Source organism: Sinocyclocheilus grahami, unplaced genomic scaffold (genome assembly GCF_001515645.1).
Source record: "Sinocyclocheilus grahami isolate Dianchi unplaced genomic scaffold, SAMN03320097.WGS_v1.1 scaffold491.1, whole genome shotgun sequence".
Taxonomy (NCBI): Eukaryota; Metazoa; Chordata; class Actinopteri; order Cypriniformes; family Cyprinidae; genus Sinocyclocheilus; species Sinocyclocheilus grahami.
In genome coordinates, this window is record NW_015505670.1 from 259,720 (window position 1) to 279,478 (window position 19,759).

At 37.0% G+C, this 19,759-nt stretch overlaps 3 protein-coding genes across 3 annotated transcripts; all 3 read left to right on the forward strand.

The window, feature by feature from the left end:
* The first annotated feature begins 690 nt into the window (after positions 1-690).
* Positions 691-6,906, forward strand: LOC107554089 (E3 ubiquitin-protein ligase RNF25-like). Its single transcript, XM_016236473.1, has 10 exons — positions 691-723; positions 1,162-1,233; positions 1,345-1,441; positions 1,550-1,617; positions 1,717-1,786; positions 2,339-2,410; positions 2,520-2,666; positions 2,908-2,997; positions 3,372-3,509; positions 6,060-6,906. The coding sequence occupies exons 1-10, from the start codon at positions 707-709 to the stop codon at positions 6,801-6,803; spliced, it is 1,515 nt and encodes a 504-aa protein (XP_016091959.1). The 5' UTR covers positions 691-706; the 3' UTR covers positions 6,804-6,906.
* A 335-nt stretch (positions 6,907-7,241) lies between these two features.
* LOC107554120 (histone acetyltransferase KAT8-like) lies at positions 7,242-12,834 on the forward strand. The gene is made up of 11 exons (XM_016236523.1): positions 7,242-7,629; positions 7,848-7,922; positions 8,027-8,211; positions 8,343-8,396; positions 8,750-8,914; positions 10,220-10,309; positions 10,431-10,571; positions 10,663-10,756; positions 10,844-10,994; positions 12,127-12,281; positions 12,391-12,834. The coding sequence occupies exons 1-11, from the start codon at positions 7,299-7,301 to the stop codon at positions 12,453-12,455; spliced, it is 1,506 nt and encodes a 501-aa protein (XP_016092009.1). The 5' UTR covers positions 7,242-7,298; the 3' UTR covers positions 12,456-12,834.
* Positions 12,835-13,580: 746 nt separating this feature from the next.
* On the forward strand, positions 13,581-18,141 carry LOC107554090 (serine protease 33-like). The gene is made up of 7 exons (XM_016236474.1): positions 13,581-13,654; positions 13,778-13,838; positions 13,936-13,959; positions 15,504-15,669; positions 15,743-16,014; positions 17,127-17,293; positions 17,365-18,141. Exons 2-7 carry the CDS (start codon positions 13,796-13,798, stop codon positions 17,611-17,613), a joined length of 921 nt encoding a protein of 306 aa, XP_016091960.1. The 5' UTR covers positions 13,581-13,654; positions 13,778-13,795; the 3' UTR covers positions 17,614-18,141.
* Positions 18,142-19,759: the final 1,618 nt, after the last annotated feature.

A 19,759-nucleotide genomic window follows, 5' to 3' on the forward strand; every position in this document is an offset into this window, starting at 1 on the left:
TTTACACTGGCATCAAAAGCCTGGTCCAGGAAAGACACTATACACAAACTGTCTTATGTGTTCCACTGTGATTTAGTGAGAGATGTTTCTTGTTGGATTAAAATTGACTTGATATATGTCATTAATGTATGCAAATAATAGCAATAAAATATGATTTTAAAAAATGGCAAACGCCGCAACAGTGTTCATTTCTAACATCTTGCAGTTGTGAAAGAGGCATGTCTGTGAGTGACTACTGCTGGATTTGCTTGACTGAATGCGCGCTGTCAATACACGTGTTTTTCAACGAGAATTGTTCCTAAAATAGTGAAAGTTAAATTATTTCATTTGACCGCTGAGTCATGTTTAAGACTAATCTTGAATCCCTGAAATTCATATCTGTCAGTCAGCTCTGTCTGTATGTCAGCTGACCGATGTTTTGGGATGGTGGCCAGTGTTGCCAAGTCCACGGTTTTCCCACGGAATTGGGCTACTTTATTAACACTGTTGCCGCGGGTTGTTTTTCATGTCCGCGGGTTGAAGCGACCCCAATAATGTGATATTTAGACCCTAAAATGTGCATTTTACCCCACAAAAAAACGTGTATTTTACCCCACCGGAATGCGATTTTTACCGGGGTTTCCCCTGTATGGGCTAGTTTTGAGTAGCAATTGGGCGGGGTTTGTTGTGAAAACCTGGCAACCCTGATGGTGACCTCACAGCGAACATGGCTGCCGAGAGCGAGTGAGTATTGGGCTGCTGGTAAATACTGTCAGAAACGTGCAATAGTAGTTTGGTATATGAACTGAAAATATTTCATTTGTAATTCTTAACGTAAATTATTTGAATTATAGAGCAAAATTGGTTACGAAATGGGAGAGCTGTCATAGGTGACTATAAATAGAATAAATAATACATACGTCTAACACAACTGGAAAAATCATTTGGTCCGAGGCTAACGTAAAGGAATTCATAGTTAAGCTGCTCTAACTTAACCGGTAGTCATAGGCGTTAGATTGCCAGTATCCAAGTAAACAAATGGCCAAGGACGTTACTGCAATTGTTTTATTAAACGTGTCTTTGGCCCTTTGTGTCTGGTCATTTCATGTGCCATACTCGTGTTAATGTTACAGTAAACTAGTTCTACACGAAATTCAACTCGCATCTTTTTTGACACCGCAGTGTCCTGTCTGAAATTGAAGTGCTGCAGTCCATCTACTTGGATGAGCTCAGTGTTAATCAGAGAGATGAGGGGTAAATATTTCAGCGTTTATTGCCATTTTAGTTTTTCATAAATTGCTTGAGATAATAATTCAGTATAATTAACCTGTACAAAAATAAATCTGTCAAATCTGTCTCGATTAGAGGACGGACAGTCCGTCTGGTGCTCTATCCCTGCACTGCGGAGGACTGTCTCTCTCAGTTTGTCCGTCTTACATTGACAATGGATCTGGACTCTCAGGTTTGTTGATAAAGTTGCTATAATATTTGACTATGGTACATACCACTTCTTTACTTGCAATTTTGTTTCACTGCTGGTCTTCTGAGAGTGTTTTATATTCACTTCCAGTACCCATATTCATCTCCTTGCATCTCTATTCACAATCCACGGGGACTCTCAGATGATAAACTGCTCAGGTGTTTGATTATTATTAGAAATTATTTAAAAAATTTAGAATGTCCTGTTTAGATTTAAACTTTTTTTCTTTGTCTTCACATGCTTCTTTTTTTTCTCAGTTTACAGAGGAGTTTGCTGATAGAGGCAGAGTCATGTATTGGGACACCTGTACTGTACCAGCTCATAGAGGTTTGGAGTCCTTATTTAGTCAAAAAATACACTACTGCTCAGAGGTTTGCCGACAATATGTTTTTGTTTTGTTTTTGTTTTTTAAATAAATTACTTTTATTCATGCAATTTAATGTATAATGTTACAAAAGGTGTCTATTTCAAATAAATGCTGAAACTTTTGAAGAATCTTGAAAAAATATGTATCATGGTTTCCACAAAAACATTAAGCAGCAAACCTGTTTTCAACACTGATAATAGTAAGAAATGTTTCTTGAGCAGCAAATAAGCATGTTAAAAGTAATGGCTGTTTAAAATTCAACATTGCCATCACAGGAATAATTTACATTTTAAAATATATTACATTAGAAAACTGTTATTTTAAATTAATAATATTTCACAATATTACTGATTTACTGCCATTTATGATGAATGCAGCCTTGGTGAGCATTAGAAACTTTATTGAAAAACATCTTCAAATGAAATCTTACCAACCACAAACTATTGAACGGTAGTGTATGTGCCTACTAACATGTGTTTGTCTCAAACCATTTCTCTATATCATCCTCACAGAGAGCCAAAGAGATCCTAACTGAGAGCAATATTCCCCATGGAAACTGTGTCATCTGTCTGTATGGCTTTAAGGTTTGGTATTTTAATTGGAATATGAACTTAGTCTGGTCTGTGGCCTGTTTGTAAAAATTGTAAATATTCTTGTGCTTGTTCCTCTTCCTCTGTTTTGGCCTAACCATAGGAGGGGGAAGTGTTTACTAAGACCAGCTGCTATCACTATTTCCATTCTCACTGTCTTGGCCGCTACATCACCCACTCTGAGATGGAGCTGAAGGACCGTGAGAGGGAGCTGGAGGAGGATAAAACCAGAGACAGGACAGAAGAAGAGGTGGGGCTTCGTTTTTTGTATACTTTCATATGTTTTCCTTACTTCAAGCAAAATGCTACTCATTTGGTATTAAATCAATTCCAGTCAACAATTTTGTGTAATACATTGTTATTACTAAATAATTTACTTCAGTGTTACTGTGAATGCATAACTAATTGCAGTCCATAAAAAGGCAGTGAGGTGTGCTTGAATAAAGGGAAGTGGTTTTTGATATATTAGGTGTTTTTTGTTTCATTAACAGGACTTTGCTGTTGTTTGCCCCGTGTGTCGAGAGCCTCTCACCTATGATTTGGATGCCCTCCTTTCCTCTCCTGATCCAGTTTTCACACAGGTAAGACATTCAGACACACTGTATCATTCTTTGTGGATACAGTGTTAGCAGTTGGGTCAAACTAAACTGGCCAGACGTTTATCATTGTTTGAAATGTCAAATGGACAATGTCACCCTTGTGTTCAGTGCCAAGCAGTAGATTTTTTTTAAAACACCCTTGTGTTCAGTGCCAAGCAGTAGATTTTTTTAAAAACACCCTTGTGTTCAGTGCCAAGCAGTAGATTTTTTTAAAACAGTGCGTCATTGTCCCGTCTCTCTTGTTAGCTGACTATGCCAGGATGTCTAGTTGGAAAGCTCAACACCCTCATGTATGTTCACTGGTCACATGCTGTGGATACACATGGACATTGTGTTTATTATTCCGTCACACACAGCAGGAGGATGCAGTCATCGGTGGGGAATTTAAAAAGAAATGGGCAGCACTCCAGAAGATTCTGGAACAGCAGAAGGAAAAGGGTGGAGTTATTGACCCAGAAGCAGAGTCTAATAGATTCCTAATTCACATTAATGAGGTAAATCCTAGATGGATATTTAAAAAGTGTATACTTTTTGAATAATTTACCAATTATATATAATTTTTATTATAATATATTTATATACAATTATATAATAAGAGCATTGCGTTAGCAGCGCAAAAGATCATGGGTTTGATTCCCAGGGAACACACATACTGGTAAAAAATGTATAGCCTGAATGCACTGTAAGTCGCTTTGGATAAAAGCGTCTGATAAATGCATAAATTAAATTATTAATTAATTATTATTTAATTATTAATTTAATTAATACACACACACATACATACAGTGGTGTGAAAAAGTGTTGGCCCCCTTCCTGATTTCTTATTTTTTTGCATGTTTACATATATATATTTATATATAATGTATAGACCAATTTCAGTGTTTCAAACAGTGATGATGTTTTTTGCGGGCGGAGCCTATCTGGGGGCAGAAAATGACAGTTTTAACATAGCAGTCTATTCAAGCCATGGAATAAAATAATAAAAAATTTAATTTTGAGTTTATATTTCAAAATTCTGACTTTTTTCTTGCACTGCCGAGATTATATCTCACAATTCTCACAAAAGAAAAATCAACTCATCATTCTTTCTTTTTAGTTTATAATCCCACGCTTCTGGCTTTTTAAACTCGCAATTGTTGACTTGAATAAAGTTATAAAGTCTGAACTAGGAGATATAAACTTGCATTAGCAAGAAAGAAAGTCAGAATTGTGAGATAAAATAGGTAAATGTTATAGGTTTAAATAGTATTTTATGAAAGTATTTCAACTGTAGGGCTAATACAATATGTCCCCTATATGAATATTATATAGACCTATTGTTTAAATCAAATTTATGCTTTAAAAGTTGGGTAATCATAGCAGGTTTCATCCATAGTCTGTCCGTTTAAACGTCTGCGTTTAGCTTCAAATGGCATCTTTGACGACAGTGTTATATAAAAATTATTTGCATTCCGATTCTAACATCCATAAATTTTTTCTCTTATTCCATGGATTTTACCCATTTCCCTCCACTTGTTCCCAGTGTCTTTCTGCCACCACTATGCGCGCGCAGCTGCAAGTGACACAACTGTGATGTCTACTCCAAATTGGTCTATAGCCTGAATGCACTGTAAGTCGCTTTGGATAAAAGCGTCTGCTAAATGCATACATTTATTATTTATTTTTATATATATATATATATACAGTGGCGTGAAAAAGTTTTTGCCCCCTTCCTGTTTTTTTAATTGTTTGCATATTTGTCACACTTAAAAGATTCAGATCATCAAACAAATTTTAATATTACACAAAGATAACCTGTGTAAATACAAACTGCAGTTTTGAAATTATGATTTCACTTATTAAGGGAAAAAAGCTGTCCAAACCTGCCTGGCACTACGTGAAAAAGTAATTGCCCCCTAAATCTAATAATTGGTTGTGCCACCCTTTGCAGCAACAACTGCAATCAAGCATTTGCGATAAATGGCAAGTTCACAATGAGTCTTTCACAGGAATTTTGGCCCACTCTTCTTTGCAGAATTGTTTTCATTCAGTCACATTGGAGGGATAAACAAGATATTTTTTGGCAAATGTGAGACAAGCCTTTGTGTTCTTTTTGGTCAGCAATGACTTTTGCCTTGGAACTCTCCACACACATATAATATTTTACTTTTAAGATCTTTTAGTAATTAAAGAAGACATATTATGCCCCTTTTTACAGTATGTAATATTAGTCTCTGGTGTCCCCAGAATGTGTCTGTGAAGTTTCAGCTCAAAATACCCCACAGATCATTTATTATATAATTTTCAAAATGCCTATTTTGAGTGGAAGTAGAAACATGCTGTTTTTCGAGCCTGTCTCTTTAAATGCAAATGAGCTGCTGCTCCCTGAGTCCCCGCCCCCTCTTCCAGAATAGAGCTGCGCCATTACAGCTCATACCTGCTAAAAAACCATCTGTTTTGGTTCTGATTATCATGTTCTGAAATCATGCGTTTTAAACCATATGAGTTTAAACTTCTGATATGCGTTTTCTGACTGCACACATCTGAAGCACACGGACAGAAAGCGGCTGTAACAGCATGTGAGTACTAAACTCTGAGGCTGGCACTCTAAATAGTGTTCTGTGCTCGTCTGTGCAGCCAAACACAGAACAGTTGGCATGTTTTGCTCAAACTTTCGCCATGGCATTAGAGCTGGTACATCCTTGTCGCTTGCGAAATCAAAATGACGGCACAGTGGGTGGAAACTTACAGATTATGGAGCGGTAATATTATAATGAGATCCCTTTGCAACGTCACTAGGGGAGCGAAATCAGCCGTGCTCGTTTTTTCAGATGCTTGCAGAAAAAGGCTTCCCAAAACAAAGTTACTGGGTTAATCTTTTTCACATTTCCTTGGTTGGTAGATGCACTGGGGACCTGATTATAGGTCCTGGAAAAGTCTGATTTTCATGATATGTCACCTTTAATAAATATTCACCCAGAACAGGAGTGGCAATCATATTTAGTTGCAGTATGTACATGGCCTTTAAATGAATAAGTGAATGTGGGATGTGTGTTTTTCCTCAGGCTCCAGCTAATGTTTCTGGTGCCGAATCTTCTCAGCCACTCCTTTCCTCGTCCCAAGATTCCTCCGGTGCAACCCAAGCCTCTCAAAGTCATCACACTACAGGCCAATCACAGCACCCGTGCTCTCTTGAGAGAAGGCAGCAAAGTGACTTCAAGAGAGGTTGTAGAGGAAGAGGAGGATCAGCATGTCACACGATGCCTACACCTGCGGTAGAACGATTGGGCAGGCCTGTGCATTCTTCTGATAAGATTAATTATGTCAACTCAAGCCCACCAAACACCACACCACAGAGAAAAAGTACAGCACAAGGACAGGGATGTGAACTCAGTGATAAAATAGCACAGCTCAGGCAGCCTTTGACCAATGAAGAAGAAAAAACAGTTTCTCAAGAAAAGGTTACTTCAGAATCCAACTTTAAACAAGATGTGAGCCAACAAAAAGTGTGTATTTCAAAAGATGTGACTCAGACAATATTACAGGAAGGACACCAAGAAAGGGAACATGTGGGTAGAGGATGGAAGCGTGGTGGTCGTGGCTCCGGACGACATCATGGACATTGGCAGGAGAGGAACTTCAAGGGACCCAGTCACTGGGATAATTCTGGAAATGCTGGTCACCATGGAGGAGGACATAGAGCCAGAGAGGGAGGGGCTGGGCGTAGAGGGGGTGGGGCTCATAGAGGTGGTGGCAGGGGTTTGCATCAGAGAGTGGAAATAGAATTTAGGAAAGAGGGAGTGCTCTGACAATGGGAGAGGGGAGGTACAGGTAGAGGAACGAGCGTACCTCCCAGTTTCACCAGCTGTACCATCATTATGTCAGTGTCTATAATAAAATACTCCACAAGCAGTAAATTGACCCGTGTTTTTCCTTCCTCTTTTGGGTACGTCATTGTTCTTAGTGAAAATGGAGTAGACATTGCAATTAGGAAGGAGTCTAAGCACTGTGGAAGTTCAATGAAGTTTACTTTTTCTATAGCAATTGTGATAATGTCACCAAACCATAAATCAGAACTCCGAAAGAAAGTTTGTTCTTTCTGTTGCAGGTTAAATAAGATAAAACAGTTAAATAAATAGGATAAATTTTAAATTTTATAAATATGTATATATTACACATTTGATAATTATATATTTATAATATAAAATTGAAACAAAACAGTGGTACTGCTACACAAAGCAGACCAATCGTACTGCGCATGCGCGACTCAACGCGGTGTGCGCAATGTTTTCAAATGGACAAAGATGTCTGGCGTAGCGATGTCGATGTCCAGCAATCGTCACCCAAACATGAACAATTCATATGATAACTGCGGTTCAGAAGAGCGAATGGACGTCGAAATAGACGCTGGGACCGACCGAGGGAACTTGGAGACGGGAACGCGAGCGACATGTTCATCAAATGGTAGTGGCGGGGAAGAGGATGAGGCGGAGGCCGCTGATCGAGAACGAGAAGCCGCGGGCTCGATTACTCCGCCTTCTGGGGATGGATTGTCGCACGGCGGCGGCAGAGAGCAGGAGGTGTCGGTAGAAATCGGGGAGACTTATTTGTGTCAGCGTGCGGACAAAACATGGCGTAAGCTCATAACGGGAAATCCTCATTAGTATATTATTTCAGATACACTTAATTTGCCATTTTTATTGCCAATTATGTAATCCTTATGTGTTATCATTTATAATATTGTTATGAAAACAAATGCATAAGCGACAGCCCATGCAAACCCAAAACGTGCATGCATATTCTGTTTATTAATTTGTTTTATTTATTCTTTTGTTTTTATTCATTTCTTTTAGATTCAGCAGAGGTTATTCAGTCTAGGCTGAATGAGCAGGAAGGCAGAGAAGAGTTTTATGTCCACTATGTTGGATGTGAGTGGAACTGCATTATCATTCATGGCTGATCATACACAAATTCTTTACAGGTCTGTGTATTACAAATTCACTGAGCACAAGCTCTCTTTTGTCATTTGCAGTTAACAGACGTTTAGATGAGTGGGTTGGAAAGGCTCGTTTGGCCCTGACAAAGACTGTGAAAGACGCAGTGAGAAAGAGTGTGGAGGAAGGTGGTGGTGGTGGAGGTGAACTTGTGGACCAGCCAGAGAGGAAGATCACCCGAAACCAGAAGCGTAAACATGACGAGATCAACCATGTGCAGAAGGTACCCGTCATCACATTTCTGCACATCTAAATGACACAGTACTGAATTTGATCAGTGTTTTATCTGAAGAAGGCAATATCAGTCTGATAGCAACATGTGCAATTATTTGACTGCTACTTTTCTTCTTTCAGACTTATGCAGAGATGGACCCCACTACGGCAGCCCTGGAGAAAGAACATGAGGCGGTAAGAGGGGGCAACATTTGCATAACACACTGAAAAAAAAAAATCTGCTTTGCAGTATCACAGTGCTTATGGCAGGGGTGTCCAAACTCGGTCCTGGAGGGCCGGTGTCCTGCAGAGTTTAGCTCCAACTTGCCTCAGCGCACCTGCTGGAAGTTTCTAGTATGCCTGATAAAACCCTGATTAACTGGTTCAGGTGTGGTTATTTGGGGATTGTTGGAGCTGAACTCTGCAGGACAGTGGCCCTCCAGGACCGAGTTTGGACACCCCTGGCTTATGGTGTTTCCATCAGTATCAATAACAAACTATGTCCATCTGTTTTCTCTTTTTAATCAAAATGTTGCTTTTATTTTCAGATCACAAAAGTAAAATATGTGGACAAGATCCAGATTGGGAACTTTGAGATTGATGCATGGTACTTCTCTCCATTCCCTGAGGACTATGGAAAACAGCCCAAGCTTTGGATCTGTGAATACTGCCTGAAGTATATGAAGTATGAGAAGACTTTCAGATACCACCTGGTCAGTCCACACTATGGTTTTGTTGTTGATTCATACAGTAAATCTGTTATTAAACCATAGGGGGTGCTATACATCTTTGCTAATGAATTTAAATGGTTGGAATAGAGTGCTGCAGTGATCTTGTAGGCCAACCTAGAAGTTAGCATCACCCTGGTTCCCTCAACAAAAAGTTAATAATATGTTTCCAGTGGCCTTTGAAATTATGAAAATAAGCTCTGTGACCAACAAAAGTTTGTTTCTGACACATTCATCAAGATAATCTTCACAAATGAACACAACTTTTATGAATTACGTGTAAATACAATCACCAGAAATAAAAAGAAAAAGCTATAAACAAACTACATCACAGATGGATGACTTCTATGTCACCACCATAGATAAGTATACGTAGATGCCTCATTAGCGACTGTTCTATGGGCCACTATACGTAAGCCATCCGCCATATTTGAAGGGTCAACTTGACGTCATTCACCATAACAGCCGATGTTCTGTGAACCCTCTCGTACGGTGGCCGAGAGAGCTCAACGTGTTGTGTAGACCTAACTAACTCCATACAACAAGATGAGTGCGTTAGCTAACACAACATAAGTTACCAATGTTTCAAAACTTGTAATATTGAGTTAATACATTTAAAAACACAAACCAACACATTCTCACCTGTGAAAGGTTTGTGACAACTCTTCTAATCTTTATTTAAAATCTACAAGTTGAAAAGTTTTAGTTAAGATGGTTTGCAAAAGTGTCATTATGAACACAACAAGACTGTAAAAGCAGATTAGCGGGTAGGTGAGTTTTCCTATTTAGCATGATTAATGTCCCCGACAACCTCTGTATAGTCCCACTTAGGCACTTGTTGGCAGCCTCCTTTTTTAAGATGTGTAAAAGCTTTAAAAAATCATGAATGATGTATTACTGATGTGATAATGATCATTTTGATAGTTATTGATAATGATTTTATGTTGTTGAATAGATTGTCAAGACATCTTGAGCTTGTATTAGACCATTTAACCAAAACCCCATTCAAAAAAAACTACTGACGTCAGGACAATGGAACCGGAAGTGCAACAATCCTGCCTTGTTTGGGTTTTAGGGCTCTTTCCTGTAGCGCTTTATTTTTACAAGCATTTGTTCATAGATCAGTGTTGTTCTTTGTCGATCAGCTGATTTTAAATTGTGTTTTTTTTGTGTTAGTTTTCTAGCATTTCTGGCTTCCCAGAGTAAGGTTAATGTTCTCATAATGTTAATGTTGAATTTATACTGTCTTTTGTTTTCCCCTTCTTTGTTCCTCAATGGCTCCGGTTTCAGTCGCAGTGTCAGTGGCGTCAGCCTCCAGGAAAAGAGATTTATCGCAGAAACAATATCTCAGTGTACGAGGTTGATGGGAAGGACCATAAGGTGAGCCAGATCATACCTGCCATTAAAATGAATCAAAGAAACAAATCATTTTATGACAGATTCAAACTCCTATGTAATTCTTTCCTACAGTTTGTTGTTCTCACTGTCCTTCTCACTGTAGATCTATTGTCAGAATCTGTGTCTCCTGGCAAAGCTTTTTCTGGATCATAAAACACTTTACTTTGATGTAGAGCCATTCATCTTCTACATCCTCACTGAAGTCAACAAACAGGGAGCACATATTGTGGGCTACTTCTCTAAGGTAAAGTGTATCTTCTGTTTGTTTTTGAAGTGAATCTGTTTATTTGTATCTTAGTTAGCAATGCTTTATCTTATGTATTCTTCATGAGCAGGAGAAGGAGTCTCCAGATGGGAACAATGTCGCTTGTATTCTCACTCTTCCTCCATACCAGCGAAGAGGATATGGAAAATTTCTAATTGCATTCAGTAAGTTTCACCTCTCAGCAGATGTTCACTTCTGATAAAAGCACTTTTACACACTGATAATTGTTCTTTGTGTCATATTCTTCTCAGGTTATGAGTTATCTAAGCTGGAGAGTATGGTGGGGTCTCCAGAGAAGCCTCTGTCAGACTTGGGGAAGTTGAGTTACAGGAGTTACTGGTCTTGGGTACTACTAGAGATTCTGCGAGACTTCAGAGGGACCCTGTCCATCAAAGACCTCAGGTAGACATCCAGTCCCAAATACAAGAACAAACCAGCATGTAAACAAATACATGAGGTCACATGCAGTGTTGTAAGTTTACTGCCAAGGCTTTGATGAAGAGATCTAACTAATGCATAATGTCTGCACCCACAGCCAGATGGGTTAATGTTCTCATAATGTTAATGTTGAATTTATACTGTCTTTTGTTTTCCCCTTCTTTGTTCCTCAATGGCTCCGGTTTCAGTCGCAGTGTCAGTGGCGTCAGCCTCCAGGCAAAGAGATTTATCGCAGAAACAATATCTCAGTGTACGAGGTGGAGGGGAAGGACCATAAGGTGAGCCAGATCATACCTGCCATTAAAATGAATCAAAGAAACAAAACATTTTATGACAGATTCAAACTCCTATGTAATTCTTTCCTACAGTTTGTTGTTCTCACTGTCCTTCTCACTGTAGATCTATTGTCAGAATCTGTGTCTCCTGGCAAAGCTTTTTCTGGATCATAAAACACTTTACTTTGATGTAGAGCCATTCATCTTCTACATCCTCACTGAAGTCAACAAACAGGGAGCACATATTGTGGGCTACTTCTCTAAGGTAAAGTGTATCTTCTGTTTGTTTTTGAAGTGAATCTGTTTATTTGTATCTTAGTTAGCAATGCTTTATCTTATGTATTCTTCATGAGCAGGAGAAGGAGTCTCCAGATGGGAACAATGTCGCTTGTATTCTCACTCTTCCTCCATACCAGCGAAGAGGATATGGAAAATTTCTAATTGCATTCAGTAAGTTTCACCTCTCAGCAGATGTTCACTTCTGATAAAAGCACTTTTACACACTGACAATTGTTCTTTGTGTCATATTCTTCTCAGGTTATGAGTTATCTAAGCTGGAGAGTATGGTGGGGTCTCCAGAGAAGCCTCTGTCAGACTTGGGGAAGTTGAGTTACAGGAGTTACTGGTCTTGGGTACTACTAGAGATTCTGCGAGACTTCAGAGGGACCCTGTCCATCAAAGACCTCAGGTAGACATCCAGTCCCAAATACAAGAACAAACCAGCATGTAAACAAATACATGAGGTCACATGCAGTGTTGTAAGTTTACTGCCAAGGCTTTGATGAAGAGATCTAACTAATGCATAATGTCTGCACCCACAGCCAGATGACAAGCATTACTCAGAGTGACATCATCAGCACACTACAGTCTCTGAACATGGTCAAGTACTGGAAAGGTCAACATGTCATCTGTGTCACACCAAAACTTGTAGAGGAACATCTCAAAAGTGCCCAGTACAAGAAACCACCAATAACAGGTAACTGATCTGTAAAATGCATATAATGCCGCTTGTTCTATTGTTAGCCTTATGTATGTGTTATCACGCTTTTTAAGAGTTTAAACATTTGCATTTTGTGTTTCTACAGTGGACACGCATTGTTTGAAATGGGCACCTCCCAAACACAAGCAGGCCAAGTTCTCTAAAAAATGAGGCCAATCATAAACAAAGAGAGTGAAACCAGCCCTTCACCCCAGATGTTTTTCACAGCTAACCTAAATGTCATGTAGAAATACTTTCTCCAAGAGGGAAAGGTCTAAGATTGTACATTTGCATTGTAATGAGTCTGTTATTTTTTTTTTAAATAAATGAATAATAATATTCATGTCTCTGTTTGTGAGTCATCTTTATTTAAAGTCAAACTTTTAGTGCATCAGTATGGTACTTCAGTTCTGTGTTCTGTGAGGTAGTTTAATATTTATACCAGACTCACCTTCCATGTTCACATGGCTTTAGGAAGAAAAAACTTATACATTATGCTGAGTTATTCATTAGGCAGTATAGAATTACCTATTGCACGTGCAGTACCTGTCTGGCTTTTAGGTGAAAGTTGATCCCTATATACGTATAGAATATACATAAATGTGTGTATATATATATATATATACTACAATGTGATTTTCTGGATTTTTTCCCCTCATTTTGTCTCTCATAGTTGAGGTATACCTATGATGAAAATTACAGGCCTCTCTCATCTTTTTAAGTGGGAGAACTTGCACAATTGGTGGCTGACTATATACTTTTTTGCCCCACTGTATATATATAGAAGATAAAGACAGTCATGTCTGGCCCTCCAGCTTGAGTAACAATAATACGTCAGGGATTTTTATACAACTGATACTGAACTATTAAACTGGTTTCATTCTTATTAATGATAAATTATTTAATAAAAAAATTTTTTTTACTTTTTTTTTTTTTTTTTAAGTTTTACCTAAAATGGTAAAATACGTGTTCCAGATGCTTCAAGGTAACCATGGTGTTTTTGGTAGACTTCTCATAACCAGTCATTTTTATAGCCAATGTGAATATAATGATCAAAATATGGTTACTGTAGAGAAACTGATAAATTCTTTAGTATTGTTTTACTAAAAAAAACATAATTTAACTATGGTTACGTTGCATCTAAACACAGAAAATACTGTTAAAAGATGTTATATATATATACACAGTGGTGTGAAAAAGTGTTGGCCCCCTTCCTGATTTCTTATTTTTTTGCATGTTTGTCACACTTTAATGTTTCAGATCAAACAAATTTAAATATTAGTAAAAGATGTTTTGAGTTGAATGACATTTTTTATTGTTCGAGTATATGTGACTGGATTATTTTGGATATTGGACCTCTGACATTACAAGTAAGTTTTTGGACCCAATTGTTAATAACAGTGTTGATTGTTCTTTGTTGAATTAGAGCTCAATAAGGGTTAAAAGAGCAATTTATTGTTTATTCTTTAAAACATTAACGTGATTATTTACAGATTATCCAACTGAACAGAATGACTGATTCATGGCTACACCTCCTCGTCTTGATGCTAACAGGTAAGTCTTATTAGGGTGTACTAGGTCTATGACTACAACTATTTGATTCACTGCATTCATTGCATTCATCATTTGTCTTTCTGTCTTAAAACTTCAGGACTGTCAACGTGTGTGGCACAAGGTAATTATTTTTCGGTGTATGTGTCAGTGACAGTTTATGAAATCTGAGATGAGATTTAAAATAAAAAAAAATCGTGCCCTGTTCTTATGAATGTAATCTTTGTATTCATGTTGTTTTGATACAAAGTTTTTATAGTGATTTCTAGAAAAATATAAGTGAAGAAAATTGTTTAAATTAAGTACTAAATACTATACAGGCACCAAATACTTTTTATTAAAATTATTATTTCAATAACAAGGTAGAAAAATATTTTAAGGCTACTCAGTTGGATGTGAACAAGACAACTTTCTATTAAAAGGCCAACATATAAAAAATATTTTAAAAAACTTCTTATAATAGTCATGATTCTGTTTATATTGGTCTTCTACTGTATAATTGACTGTTTCTTGTCAAATGACCACAAAATTGTCTTTCCTGCATGTCCGTTAAAGTGACACACACACACACACACACACACACATATATATATATATATAAAATTTCCCCCAAATTTTAAATTAATGATATTTTGGGGGAAAATGGATTCACTGCTTAATGCATTTAGCAGATTTGTATTATTATTATTTTTTTAATCCAAAATGACTTACATTGCATTCAAGGTTTCAAGTTACCAGTTTATGCTTTCCCTAGAAATTGAACCCATGACCTTGGGGTTGCTAGCACCATGTTCTACTGTTTCAGAATTTCCCATGAATTACAACAAATCCCTAGTCACACCTAGATATTTTTACTTGAAACCTCACATTACATATCCAAATGACAGAAAGTGAAAACATGTAATAGTCATGATTCTGTTTATATTGGTCTTCTGCTGTATAATTGACTGTTTCTTGTCAAATGACCACAAAATTGTCTTTCCTGCATGTCCGTTAAAGTGACACACACACACACACACACATATATATATATATATAAAATTTCCCCCAAATTTTAAATTAATGATATTTTGGGGGAAAATGGATTCACTGCTTAATGCATTTAGCAGATTTGTATTATTATTATTTTTTTAATCCAAAATGACTTACATTGCATTCAAGGTTTCAAGTTACCAGTTTATGCTTTCCCTAGAAATTGAACCCATGACCTTGGGGTTGCTAGCACCATGTTCTACTGTTTCAGAATTTCCCATGAATTACAACAAATCCCTAGTCACACCTAGATATTTTTACTTGAAACCTCACATTACATATCCAAATGACAGAAAGTGAAAACATGTTAATCACAGGAAAAATTAAAAAGTGTATTCAGGTCTTTTTTATTATTTATTTCATTTTTATGCAGTTTTTAATAGATTAATAGATCTGGATAAAAAAAAAGAGCTTCACATCATTGACCTTTATAAACTTTCTCCTCCTCCTTTTTAAGTTTGTAACCTTACCCACAACAGTTTTCACTCATGCCTTATGCTCCTGTTCGTGAAGCTCCTTATTAATATTGTGAGAAGTTGTAATGATACTCTAGGGGTGTTGTAGGGCAGGTGTGATCTGGTAAGAAAATCTCTACACTGTGTGTACACTAAATCTCCTCTGACGTGTTCACGCAAGTGTGCAGCAGGCCTCCGCTAGGGAAGCGTATCGTGGGAGGAGTTGAAGCATCAGCAGGGGCATGGCCATGGCAAGTGGACATTCAGATGGGAGCCAATGTCCATGTTTGCGGTGGATCCATAATTGCAAAAAATTGGGTCCTCTCTGCTGCACACTGCTTTCCTAAGTAAGTATTATCATATTATCAATGCCGGTGTTGATTGTAGAGAAGTTAATATTTTCTTATCTTCTATCCTCAGCCCCTCAGACGTGTCTTCGTATCGCCTGTACATGGGACGCCATCTGCTCAATGGCTATAACCAGTTTGAGATGGTCAGTCAGGTGCAGCGAGTGGTTGTTCCAGAAGGATACACAAACCCTCAGAAGGGCAGAGATGTAGCCTTAGTGAAGCTGCGCTCTCCGGTCACCTGGTCAGACAGGATCCAGCCTGTGTGTCTACCATATGCTGGATTCCAGTTTAACAGTGGAACCTTATGCTACGTCACAGGTTGGGGACACACACAGGCGGGTGGTAAGTGCATTATAAAGGAAATAAGGGAGAACTACAGAAAAGAACATATTTTACCATTTAAACTCATGGCTAAGGCTTTGTACTATACATGTGGATTTTGTCTTTGGAGTGACAGCTGGATTTCCATTTCATTTCAGTAGTGGTAGTCACGGTGGACAAAGGGGATGAGGTTAGAAGCAATCATGGACATTTAGATAATTGCCTAATTGTGAGAAAATCCAATACAGTTGAGATATTGCCAAGATATTTAAGTGGGAAAGGAGGAGAAAGAGTTCAAAAGCAAGAGGAATGAGTAGAGCACATTTACTTCATACTGAACTATTGATATTTTTTTTCTTGTATTACAATAGGTTCTAAATCTGGGTACGATCTTTAAATTGACTAAAAATCACACTATGAAAAGAAAACCAAACAAAAATATCTAAAAACAGCAAACCTTGAACAATAATGCTTCTCACCCATTACCAATAAATAAACATGAGAACATTTGATTTTTAAAACTGTATTCAGAATTATTTTTCATACAGTGTAAACATTATAAACGGTATTGTAAGTATGTTTTAAAACATTTTAAACAGAAGACGTGTAGAAAAGTACTTCTGAGTGTTTTCACAGAAGTGTGTTTTCAAATGGAATGGGTTCAGTTTCCAGCTAACTGAACATGCTTGAACTGATCAAAATGTATGCCTTCAATGCAGTGCAAATTTCTTCACATAAAAGCGTCTGCCAAATGTATAAATGTACATACCCTCAGAAAGTAGGTGAGAGACTGACATTAAAAAAAACCATAAAATGTTTCTATTTCGAGTCTGTGCAGCGGCCTTCAAGGATGAAATAGGTGGGTCAAATGACCCTCAAACATCTTAATCGTTATAGAAATTTTGTATGTACAGTATTTTCCACAACACATCAGAGTGTCAACACTTTGCAGTTCATGACCCTAAATTAGAAAAAGTCACACAATTTCAGGAAGAACATAAGTTTTCCAGTATTTCTGACATCTCAGCAATCTAAATTGGTCAAATTATATGTAGTTATATATCAAATTATATCAAGACATGTAATTATTTGCATTTTGTAATTCGCGTTCGCTCTGTTTTACCTTTAAATAGTTTCCCTCACTGGAGTTGGGGCGCTCCGGGAAGTGCAGCTGCCCATTATTGACCAGTCCTCCTGCCAGTCAATGTATCAGATTTTGTCATCTGATTTAGTAACAGTCGACATCCTATCAGACATGATCTGTGCTGGATATACAGAAGGAGGCAAGGATTCCTGTCAGGTATGTGATGCTATCACACTGCCATTGTACTGATTATCTACCATGTAAATATCATAATTTGTCTCTTACAGGGGGACTCTGGAGGCCCTCTGGTTTGTCCTGGTGGCAATGGGACTTGGATTCAAGCAGGGGTTGTAAGTTTTGGACTTGGGTGTGCTCAGAAGAACCAGCCAGGTATCTATTCCAGAGTCTCAAGCTTTGCGAGTCTCATCCGCACCACAGTTCCAGAAGCTCACTTTTTCGGTCACGCTCGGAGGAGTGAAAGTCAAACGCTTCTGGTTCTAGGCCTCTCTTTTGCATTAATACTTTTGTATAGATAGTGTATTAGTGTTGTATAGATAGTATATGTAATGTACATGTGAAACACAATCTCAAGTTTTGAAGCACCACAAGTTTTGTTTGTGTGGTATTGATTTACCATATTTTGAATGCTTTCGTGGGGCAAAACATGTACTCACTGCAAAGCTTCAGATGTATTGCAAATTATTTTTAATAATAATGTAATATGTGACATGTTTATGATGGAGAGATCTGGCCATCTGATCCTTCCTAAGCACAGATCTAGTTTGTGGTTATTGTGTATTAGATTTTATTTAAAATGCAATTTCAGTAATATCACCAAGACCTTGGAACACTGTAAAATGCCAATATCCTAATTAACAGGATAAATACAATATAATTTTGTATTTCTTGTATTGATTATTTGTAATGAAAAATCTAATTAATTTGATTGCACAAGGCATATTATTGCACATTACAGCTTGGTGTGTTCTACTGCTGTCACTCATGCATTCAATACCAGTGTTGTAACTTCTTAAATAATTTTAGAATTTATATTAAATTAGAATGCCACCTGTGTTTTCCCTTTTGCTCATGTTTTTATTGAATTATTATTATTATTTTAGGATGCACCGTTATATCCATTACAAAGTGATTTGAGCTTTATTTTTATGCATCATACTTTTTGGGACTCCAACATAACTCAAGATTCTTTGATTTAATTTATTTCAAGAAAATCATTTTTAAGTCTGGATTTTAAGGGGTTTTAAATCTGCAGTTGTATGCGTTTACTGTATAATAGCTTATTGTAGACTAAATGTTTTGTAAACGTCCAAAAGCTGAATGGATGATAGTGTGACATCACCGGTGCCGCCTACAAGCTCAAACCTACACAACAGCGTCAGCCTCACAGTTGCGCAGTTAATATCGGTATAACCGAAGGTGACTAGTATGGCAAGCCGTTTTAACATTAAATATTCCTTGCTGTACTAGTCATAATTTAGTTTTGACTAGTCAAAATTCCAATTCCAGATATCTATTCTGTATGGCAAGCCTTTTTAGCATTAAATACTCCTTGCTGTACTAGTCATAATTTAGTTTTGACTAGTCAAAATTCCAATTCCAGATATCTATTCTGTATGGCAAGCCTTTTTAGCATTAAATACTCCTTGCTGTACTAGTCATAATTTAGTTTTGACTAGTCAAAATTCCAATTCCAGATATCTATTCTGTATGGCAAGCCTTTTTAGCATTAAATACTCCTTGCTGTACTAGTCATAATTTAGTTTTGACTAGTCAAAATTCCAATTCCAGATATCTATTCTGCACTTTTGACTCGTAATTGGAATTAAGATATCTACAATGTGATTATGACTAGTCATTATATGCATTGAAGATATCTACAATGCTATTACGACTAGTCGTATTGTTCCATTGACTTTTCTTTGAAAAATATTTTCGGATATCTACAAAAGAGTTTTGACTAGTAGAAATTGTAATTAAAGATATCTATAATTGATTTTGTACTAGGCATAATTCTAATTAGAGATATCTCAAATTACAATTCTACTAGTGATAATTAAATTAGAGATATCTCTAACTGAATTAACACTAGTCAAAATTATAATTCAAGATATCTCTAACTGGTGTTTGACCAGTCATAATTATATTGCAGATATCTTTAATTCATGATTTCTTAAAGATATCCAAAATACATATGTAGATATCTGAAAGTAATTTATTGCTAGTCAAATTACAGTTGTAGATATCTTGAATTTGATTTTTGCCTAGGCAAAACTTAATAAGAGATATCTTGAATTGGAATTCTTCCTGGTCAAAACCCATTTAAAGATATCTGCAATTTAATTATGGATATCTCAATCTGATTTTTGACTAGGAAGATCTTTCTTTGGAGATATCTGCATTTAGCTTTGTGACTAGGAAGAATTTCAATGTAGATATCTGGAATTAACAATGTGACTAGTCAAAATTCCTTTATAGATATCTAAAATGTGCATGCAAATGCCTTATGCTTTTTTTTGCATTTGCATGCACCTTTGTTAAGCCCCACTTTAAACATTTTATTAACCAATCCTACCTTGGAAACGGTTGTCATCCTCCATTTTGTCTAAGAGTTGTATAATAAAGGTCCTGCGTCTTTGGGTCATTTTAAACTGTTTTATACAG

Excerpts from the sequence above, each read along its gene's own strand:
- LOC107554089 (XM_016236473.1), top strand. Across the intron at positions 1,234-1,344 it reads GTTAATCAGAGAGATGAGGG|AGGACGGACAGTCCGTCTGG; the intron begins GTAAATATTTCA and ends TGTCTCGATTAG. Across the intron at positions 1,442-1,549 it reads CAATGGATCTGGACTCTCAG|TACCCATATTCATCTCCTTG; the intron begins GTTTGTTGATAA and ends ATTCACTTCCAG.
- LOC107554120 (XM_016236523.1), top strand. The coding sequence starts at position 7,299 with ATGTCTGGCGTAGCGATGTCGATGTCCAGCAATCGTCACCCAAACATG. Across the intron at positions 10,310-10,430 it reads TTGATGGGAAGGACCATAAG|ATCTATTGTCAGAATCTGTG; the intron begins GTGAGCCAGATC and ends TTCTCACTGTAG. Across the intron at positions 10,572-10,662 it reads TTGTGGGCTACTTCTCTAAG|GAGAAGGAGTCTCCAGATGG; the intron begins GTAAAGTGTATC and ends CTTCATGAGCAG.
- LOC107554090 (XM_016236474.1), top strand. The coding sequence starts at position 13,796 with ATGACTGATTCATGGCTACACCTCCTCGTCTTGATGCTAACAG. Across the intron at positions 13,839-13,935 it reads CCTCGTCTTGATGCTAACAG|GACTGTCAACGTGTGTGGCA; the intron begins GTAAGTCTTATT and ends TTAAAACTTCAG. Across the intron at positions 15,670-15,742 it reads GCTGCACACTGCTTTCCTAA|CCCCTCAGACGTGTCTTCGT; the intron begins GTAAGTATTATC and ends TTCTATCCTCAG.